Raw genomic sequence first — 10,076 nt, forward strand, 5'->3', positions numbered from 1 at the left:
TTCCTGATGACTAACATGAAGACCTGCATGAACATCATGAATAACTCATGCCACCAAATGACAGTGGTACCTTAATTACTACATGAACTGATATAGTGTTCATGCATTAACACATGTATGAGACATGCTTACTCCATGCATGTTCATGATGACTCATGATGTACTATGTGCATGAATGAATGATTACTCACTCATGAAATACTGCATGAATTTATGCTATTTCATGTACCCTTATTGTAAAGTGTTACCAAATAAAATAAATAGATTAAATTAAATCACTCGCTCTGACGCGCGCTCTCTCGTTTATATGTAATATCAAATCAGACATAAAATTTATGTTAACATGACAGTTACATGCTAAATACAGACCAGCCAAGCATGCAAGTTTACACTCTTGTGAGACCAGGCTCCCCACTGTAAGATATTAACTAGCTAGCTAAGCAGGCTACACTAAAGAGCTATTGTTTGACTAACATTACCCTCCACTCGTTTTGACATTAAACTGAGAAAATAACCAGTGCAGGGTTAATAAATCATAGCCGGAGAACCGGGCTTAGCTAGCTTGCTGTCTCTCTGTTTATCTGGCTAGATTGGCTGGCTGGGTAATATTAATATGGCTAGCCTTAGTTAGCTTGCACAGTAACATACATCTTAAACTGAAATGGCGATCTCTACTGATTTAGTAAATCCATTCACAGTGAAGTATGGGATCTTTGGGGAGAATATGGAAGGTATGACCTTTATAAGATTTCTTTCTTTTAGAAGAAGTTTATTTGGGAACACAGCAGTAAGAAATTACTGCTACTAGTCCCCAGTGGTACAGCGCTACTTCTGTCCCCCACAGCCTCATTTTGGTAGACTATGGTGACATAGGTGAATAAAGCGTAAGAAGCAGTAATATTTTTTTGTTCATTGGCAAATGTCAAAAGTGTTGTCCCTATTCTTAGAGGGAGGACTTCACCCCTTCCCCCTGTAACTCTGTACAACTCTGTACTCTTGCACATTTGAAAGAGGATTTTAAAATGACTACAATAAATACAGCAATTTATTAACTACATCTGACAATCATTCAAATGATTTGATAAAAATGCACAAAATTATTGCATTAACCTTTACATTCTGCCACACATTTACATTTAATCGAAATAAATAGAGTCAGCATACACAGCATAAATGGTGCAATAACATTCTTTCAGAAAATCTTGGCCATTTTACACAAACCAGTTTCTTAAAGCAGCATTATCCAAGAAGTGTTATGCTTGCCCATTGGCTGCCCATTTTAGTAAGTAAGTCCAATATTCACGCTTTGAGCCAGCACTAAAGCTTACAGTTTACACATGCATACTGCTAGCCAAAAGATACAGAACTAACATCCTAAGTGAAAGAAGCATGTGGACTGATGCAATATAGAGTACTGCCCACTTCAACCACTTCATAGAAAGTGCAGTTTAGGGCATGTTGAGCCCAGATTTAAAAAGATATCAGCACTATTCTCCCTATTACAGGCTAATGGAGCATTAACATGATTGATATAGAAATGCTAAACAATGCTGCTTTAAAGACAACAAAAGACATTCATTTAATGTCAACATCCTTTTAGTTTGTAAGACGTACAAATGCATTGTTTTTGTTTATTTTTTTGTGTAAAAGTAAAAAAACATATTATTGATTATAGAGTTCCTTGATTGGATTCACAACAGTTTATGCGTGGTCTTCTGTATTGCTGAACTTGAGGCTCAGTAAAGAAATAGTTATTTTCATGCACATGCTTCAGAATAATAAACAACAGGTTTCCACAAGTTAAGTTTTGAAATCTTGGTTGGAAGTAGACTTTTACTACTGGGATGATGTCATGGTGTCTAATGGCCTATTTCCATCATTACTTTTAGAGCACTTGTGTATCTTGAGAGTATGTGAATGCCTGAAGCTCCTCCCACATTCAGAGCAGTGATACGGCTTTTGCCCTGTGTGAATATGGTGGTGTTGTTGGAGAGTGCTCTGTCTGGTAAAACCCTTCCCACACTCTGAGCAGTAATATGGTTTCACTCCCATGTGAATGAGCTGGTGTTGGAAGAGATAAGTCTGCTGACAAAAACTCTTCCCGCAGTCTGAGCAGTGATACGGTTTCTCTCCAGTGTGAATCAGCTGGTGTAGTTGGAGATTACCCTGGCGGTTAAAACTCTTCCCACACTCTAAGCAGCAATACGGCTTCTCTCCAGTGTGAGTAAACTGATGTTTTTTAAGAACGCCTCCATCTCTAAAAGTCTTTCCACACTCTGAGCACTGATAGGGCTTCTCTCCTGTGTGAATGCGCTGGTGTAGCTGGAGAGTACTTAGTTGATTAAAACTTTTTCCGCAGTCTGAGCAGTGATACGGCTTCTCGCCCATGTGAATGAGCTGGTGTTGTTGAAGGTTACTCTGGCGATTAAAACTCTTCCCACACTCAGAGCAGAGATACGGCTTCTCCCCTGTGTGACTGTGCTGGTGCTGCTGGAGATGACTTTGTCTAGTAAAACTCTTCCCGCACTCTAAGCAGTGATACGGCTTCTCTCCCGTGTGACCGAGCTGGTGTTGTTGGAGATGACTCTGTCTAGTAAAACTCTTCCCGCACTCAGAGCAGTGATACGGCTTCTCTCCTGTGTGAGTGCGCTGGTGTACTCGGAGTGTACTCTGTCGAGTGAATCTCTTCCCACAGTCTGAGCAGTGATACGGCTTCTCTCCTGTGTGAATGAGCTGGTGTTGTTGGAGAGTGCTGTGTTGTTTAAAGCTCTTGCCACACTCAGTGCAGTGGTGCAGTTTCTCCATAACTTAATTATCTTGCATTTGCCTGCAACAAAAGTATCGAAGTTTTTCTGACTAATACTTGAAATACATCTTTCAGCAGTTACTACAATATCATAAATTGCATGTTTATGTTGAGGTTTGTTTGAGCTGTGTGGAAAAGTGCACATTGAATATGGTTTAAGACTAGCAACAAGACAACTTTATCTCTGAAAGAGAAAAAGAAAACAGAAAATCAATAAAATCACAAGCAGGTCATATAAATGTAATTGCAGGTCAAATAATGTTCTTTATTGCATTAATTCTATCTAAAACAAATGCAAAAAAGGGGGTAATGAATCTTTCAGGACGAGTAGAACACAAAATGTATTCAAAAATATCAAGAACTAACAGAGTAGCAGAAAAATAAACTGTTGATGGGGACAAAAGTTGTGAGTCTCTTATAAATCACAGTATTGATATACACATTATATGCAACTTAATATGTAATATGTATTGTATGTAAACTCAACCAGAAACATGATGGGGAAATAATTTTAGAAAGAGTCTAGTTGCACTCTTGCAGTTAGTGATCCTCAGTCTTTACTAAATCTTAGTCTGTGAGTAAAAAGTCTGTGACGAGTCTTTAGATGTTAGAGGGAATTTAGTCTGTTTAAAGCAGGGGTGTCCTAACTACGGCCCGCAGGCCATTTGCGGCCCGTTCCCTTTTTTGAAGTGGCCCGCGAGGTATTTTAGAAATAAAATGAAAGTTGAGATTCAAAGTTTAAACGCCAAGTGTCAGAAAACGGGCCAAATAGTCTAAAAGCGGCTAACAATTCCAAAGAAATGAAAAAATGGACAGCTTATGCAGAAAAAGTTTGGCATTTTGGGAAAATTACTATTTACTATTTAGTTCAGAGGGAAGTGTGTATGTTTAATTTGTCAGGAATCAGTTGCCTAATTAGGAGTATAAGAGTATAATATTAAGAGACATTATGACACAAAACATCAATTTGAAAATCTTAGTTTAAACAACACTGTCAAAGATAGAAAAAGATAGTAACTCAAGTAAAATGGTGTGTAAATGATAGTAATCAAGAACATGTATTATTATTATAGGTAGTATATTTCATTGTTTGTTTTATTACAGTCTGTGGCCAGTGACCGCACATATATTTCTCCTTCTGGCCCCAAACAAAAGAGTTTGGAAGCTCCTGGTTTAAAGTCTGTTCAGAGTCGTGTAGTTTAGGGACAGCATTACTCATTTTTACGACCCCGCCCATCTCATCACCCCCTGCCTGATCATCATCTAACCTCCGCGGCTTTCAGCGTGAGAATAAACAGTGAATCAGATCAGAGGAGTTTACAGCCCGACCTGAGGATCAGAGTTTTATATGATAGACTGAGGATGACTGTAAATACTGAGCTTATGATGCCTAGCTCTCAAAACATCCCAAATATTCTATACTGTTATAAACACCACAGTTAACTCACATTACTCCTGCTGTTTAATCCCTTTAACCGCTTTTTAACAGAGACACGTCAGTCTGTCTGATTCTGTAAGTAAATGAAGTGATGAAGGTGAAGAACAGCTTCATACCGTCAGTCTGTTCAGCTCCTGTTTCTCCTCTTCTTCAGGGTGAAGGAGGGAGAGCGGATGTTTTACCGCCACCTACTGATCCGGAGTAACACCTACTGCTGTCCACAAACTACAGCACTCTAAAAAACACTTAACAGACTGAAATCTCTCTCACATCTAAACACAAACCACAGACCTTTACTCACAGACCTTTACTCACAGACCTTTACTCACAGACCTTTACTCACAGACCTTTTACTCACAGACCTTTACTCACAGACCTTTTACTCACAGACCTTTACTCACAGACTTTTACTCACAGACCTTTACTCACAGACTTTTACTCACAGACCTTTACTCACAGACCTTTACTCACAGACTTTTACTCACAGACCTTTTACTCACAGACCTTTACTCACAGACTTTTACTCACAGACCTTTACTCACAGACCTTTACTCACAGACTTTTACTCACAGACCTTTTACTCACAGACCTTTACTCACAGACTTTTACTCACAGACCTTTACTCACAGACCTTTACTCACAGACTTTTACTCACAGACCTTTACTCACAGACCTTTACTCACAGACTTTTACTCACAGACCTTTACTCACAGACTTTTACTCACAGACCTTTACTCACAGACTTTTACTCACAGACCTTTACTCACAGACCTTTACTCACAGACTTTTACTCACAGACCTTTACTCACAGACTTTTACTCACAGACCTTTACTCACAGACTTTTACTCACAGACCTTTACTCACAGACCTTTACTCACAGACTTTTACTCACAGACCTTTACTCACAGACCTTTACTCACAGACTTTTACTCACAGACTTTTACTCACAGACCTTTACTCACAGACTTTTACTCACAGACCTTTACTCACAGACCTTTACTCACAGACTTTTACTCACAGACTTTTTACTCACAGACCTTTACTCACAGACCTTTACTCACAGACTTTTACTCACAGACTTTTACTCACAGACCTTTACTCACAGACCTTTACTCACAGACCTTTACTCACAGACTTTTACTCACAGACTTTTTACTCACAGACCTTTACTCACAGACTTTTACTCACAGACCTTTACTCACAGACTTTTACTCACAGACCTTTACTCACAGACCTTTACTCACAGACTTTTACTCACAGACCTTTACTCACAGACCTTTACTCACAGACTTTTACTCACAGACCTTTACTCACAGACCTTTACTCACAGACCTTTACTCACAGACTTTTACTCACAGACTTTTACTCACAGACCTTTACTCACAGACCTTTACTCACAGACTTTTACTCACAGACCTTTACTCACAGACTTTTACTCACAGACTTTTACTCACAGACCTTTTACTCACAGACCTTTTACTCACAGACCTTTACTCACAGACCTTTACTCACAGACTTTTACTCACAGACCTTTTACTCACAGACTTTTACTCACAGACCTTTTACTCACAGACTTTTACTCACAGACCTTTTACTCACAGACTTTTACTCACAGACCTTTTACTCACAGACCTTTTACTCACAGACCTTTACTCACAGACTTTTACTCACAGACCTTTACTCACAGACTTTTACTCACAGACCTTTACTCACAGACTTTTACTCACAGACCTTTTACTCACAGACCTTTACTCACAGACTTTTACTCACAGACTTTTACTCAGACCTTTACTCACAGACTTTATACTCACAGACCTTTACTCACAGACCTTTACTCACAGACCTTTTACTCACAGACCTTTACTCACAGACTTTTACTCACAGACTTTTTACTCACAGACCTTTACTCACAGACTTTTACTCACAGACCTTTGCTCACAGACTTTTACTCACAGACCTTTACTCACAGACTTTTACTCACAGACCTTTACTCACAGACCTTTACTCAGACTTTTACTCACAGACTTTTACTCACAGACCTTTACTCACAGACCTTTACTCAGACCTTTACTCACAGACTTTTACTCACAGACCTTTACTCACAGACCTTTACTCACAGACCTTTACTCACAGACTTTTACTCACAGACCTTTACTCACAGACTTTTACTCACAGACCTTTACTCACAGACCTTTACTCAGACTTTTACTCACAGACCTTTACTCACAGACCTTTACTCAGACTTTTACTCACAGACCTTTACTCACAGACCTTTTACTCACAGACTTTTACTCACAGACTTTTACTCACAGACCTTTTACTCACAGACCTTTTACTCACAGACCTTTACTCACAGACCTTTACTCACAGACCTTTACTCACAGACTTTTACTCACAGACCTTTTACTCACAGACTTTTACTCACAGACCTTTTACTCACAGACCTTTTACTCACAGACCTTTACTCACAGACCTTTTACTCACAGACCTTTTACTCACAGACCTTTACTCACAGACTTTTACTCACAGACCTTTACTCACAGACTTTTACTCACAGACCTTTTACTCACAGACCTTTACTCACAGACTTTTACTCACAGACTTTTACTCAGACCTTTACTCACAGACTTTATACTCACAGACCTTTACTCACAGACCTTTACTCACAGACCTTTTACTCACAGACCTTTACTCACAGACTTTTACTCACAGACTTTTTACTCACAGACTTTTACTCACAGACCTTTGCTCACAGACTTTTACTCACAGACCTTTACTCACAGACTTTTACTCACAGACCTTTACTCACAGACCTTTACTCAGACTTTTACTCACAGACTTTTACTCACAGACCTTTACTCACAGACCTTTACTCAGACCTTTACTCACAGACCTTTACTCACAGACTTTTACTCACAGACCTTTACTCACAGACCTTTACTCACAGACCTTTACTCACAGACTTTTACTCACAGACCTTTACTCACAGACTTTTACTCACAGACCTTTACTCACAGACCTTTACTCAGACTTTTACTCACAGACCTTTACTCACAGACCTTTACTCAGACTTTTACTCACAGACCTTTACTCACAGACCTTTACTCACAGACTTTTACTCACAGACCTTTTACTCACAGACCTTTACTCACAGACCTTTACTCAGACTTTTACTCACAGACTTTTACTCACAGACCTTTACTCAGACTTTTACTCACAGACTTTTACTCACAGACCTTTACTCACAGACCTTTACTCAGACTTTTTACTCACAGACCTTTACTCACAGACTTTATACTCACAGACCTTTACTCACAGACTTTTACTCACAGACCTTTGCTCACAGACTTTTACTCACAGACCTTTACTCACAGACTTTTACTCACAGACCTTTACTCACAGACCTTTACTCACAGACTTTTACTCACAGACTTTTACTCACAGACCTTTACTCACAGACCTTTACTCACAGACTTTTACTCACAGACCTTTACTCATAGACTTTTTACTCACAGACCTTTTACTCACAGACTTTTACTCACAGACTTTTTACTCACAGACCTTTACTCACAGACCTTTACTCACAGACTTTTACTCACAGACCTTTTACTCACAGACCTTTTACTCAGACCTTTACTCACAGACTTTTACTCACAGACCTTTTACTCACAGACCTTTACTCACAGACTTTTACTCACAGACTTTTACTCACAGACCTTTTACTCACAGACTTTTACTCACAGACTTTTACTCACAGACCTTTTACTCACAGACCTTTACTCACAGACTTTTACTCACAGACTTTTACTCACAGACTTTTACTCACAGACTTTTACTCACAGACCTTTACTCACAGACCTTTTACTCACAGACTTTTACTCACAGACTTTTACTCACAGACCTTTACTCACAGACTTTTACTCACAGACTTTTACTCACAGACCTTTACTCACAGACCTTTTACTCACAGACTTTTACTCACAGACTTTTACTCACAGACCTTTACTCACAGACTTTTACTCACAGACTTTTACTCACAGACTTTTACTCACAGACTTTTACTCACAGACCTTTTACTCACAGACTTTTACTCACAGACCTTTTACTCACAGACCTTTACTCACAGACTTTTACTCACAGACTTTTACTCACAGACCTTTTACTCACAGACCTTTACTCACAGACCTTTTACTCACAGACCTTTACTCACAGACCTTTTACTCACAGACCTTTACTCACAGACTTTTACTCACAGACCTTTACTCACAGACTTTTACTCACAGACCTTTTACTCACAGACTTTTACTCACAGACCTTTTACTCACAGACCTTTACTCACAGACTTTTACTCACAGACCTTTACTCACAGACTTTTACTCACATTGCCAGTCGTGAATCTGTTATACTCATGAAGTTAGTTTTAGTATTTCCGAGTTATTTTCAGTGCTGAATTGATCTAGATGTAAGAACTGATTGCAGCCAGGTCAATAATATTTTAGTAAAGGTAGATTTAGACCTGTACACTGGATGAAGGGATTAATTCAGGAATAAAAATATCTAAAATTAAATTAAATTATTATTATTACGGATTGATTAGTTGTTTTCACTCTGTTTGTTATGGATGGAAACTATTGCATGATTATTATACTTTTCTAGACTATTTACTAATTTGCAGGATTTTCCTACATGTACAGCTGTGTGTTCTGCAGGACCGCGAGTGCAGATCTCTGCCTGAATCTTTGCTGCTGCTTTTTCCTCCTCCGACTAATCGACTGCTCCCCACGGTGTCGACTAGTGCAAGTGCTAATCAACTAGTGTATCTCTCTCTCTCCCTCTCTCTCTCTGAAATAAATAATTATCAGTCTTTTCAGAAAACAGTGCTTCACGTCATGAAAATAAACATTTTATTTACAAATGAGCCATGGTTCCATTTAACATTTTTTGCACCAAGGAAAAAGTTAATAAAACTTAACTTAAAAAAAAAAAATTTCCTTACTATACTGTATCTCTATATTCAATATATTCAATCATATTGTATTCTTTTCAAAATTATCTCACATGTCTAACATGGGCGGCATGGTAGCACGTTCACCTCCCAGCACAGGGGTCTTGGGTTCAAGTCCCTATCTGGGTGGAGTTTCCATGTTCTCCCTGTATCTGTGTGGGTTTCCTCTGGGGACTCCGGTTTCCTCCCACAGTCCAAAAACATGGAGATCAGGTAAATTGGATACGCTAAATTGCCCAGAAAAATTTAATACTCTTAAATTGTGTGGTGTGTATGTGTAAAGTGTGTGGTATGTATGTAGGTTTGTGTGTAAGTGTGTGTGTAAATGTGTGTGTATGACTGTGCCCAGATATGGATTGGCACTCTGTCCTGGGTAATTGCTGTAGTGCCTGATGCAGTCCTCCAGGTGGACGGTTGTTTCCGGTTGAGAGTACGCTGTGCGCTATTGGCTGCCGCTTCTCTCAATGTGCTTGTGTGTAAAATGTGTTAATTGTAAAGCGTCCTTGGGTTTCTAGAAAGGCGCTATATAAGTTGAACTTCGTTCGTTCATAACAGGTCAAAACAAATTAAAAAACAAAGTGCCCACTGTACCCAGACTGGTGTGCTTGCATCATGCCTCTTTAGTTTGGATGTCACGTTTTTATGTTTGGAAAAAAAAAAAAAACAGATTTTGTGTAATGAATGGTGTAGAAAAAAAGTGAGACATGTACTTAAGTACAGTAATGAATTATGTTTAATTTATTAATCCCTACCACTGGTTATCTGGAGTTTTAGTTTAGTAAATCACACAACTCCACTGGCATTTTTGGTTTAAGTGTAGAAGGCT

General features: G+C 38.9%; 1 protein-coding gene across 1 annotated transcript; it reads right to left on the reverse strand.

Annotated features, from left to right (window-relative positions):
• Positions 1-285: 285 nt before the first annotated feature.
• On the reverse strand, positions 286-4,396 carry LOC111189721 (zinc finger protein 239-like). The gene is made up of 2 exons (XM_049469824.1): positions 4,361-4,396; positions 286-2,990 (listed from the first exon to the last, which is right to left on the reverse strand). Exon 2 carries the CDS (start codon positions 2,803-2,805, stop codon positions 1,837-1,839), a length of 969 nt encoding a protein of 322 aa, XP_049325781.1. The 5' UTR covers positions 2,806-2,990; positions 4,361-4,396; the 3' UTR covers positions 286-1,836.
• Positions 4,397-10,076: the final 5,680 nt, after the last annotated feature.

Source organism: Astyanax mexicanus, chromosome 21 (assembly GCF_023375975.1).
Source record: "Astyanax mexicanus isolate ESR-SI-001 chromosome 21, AstMex3_surface, whole genome shotgun sequence".
NCBI classification, from domain to species: Eukaryota; Metazoa; Chordata; class Actinopteri; order Characiformes; family Acestrorhamphidae; genus Astyanax; species Astyanax mexicanus.

What these genes read in the sequence shown, in the direction of transcription:
- LOC111189721 (XM_049469824.1), bottom strand. Translation starts at nt 2,805, where the DNA reads ATGGAGAAACTGCACCACTGCACTGAGTGTGGCAAGAGCTTTAAACAA.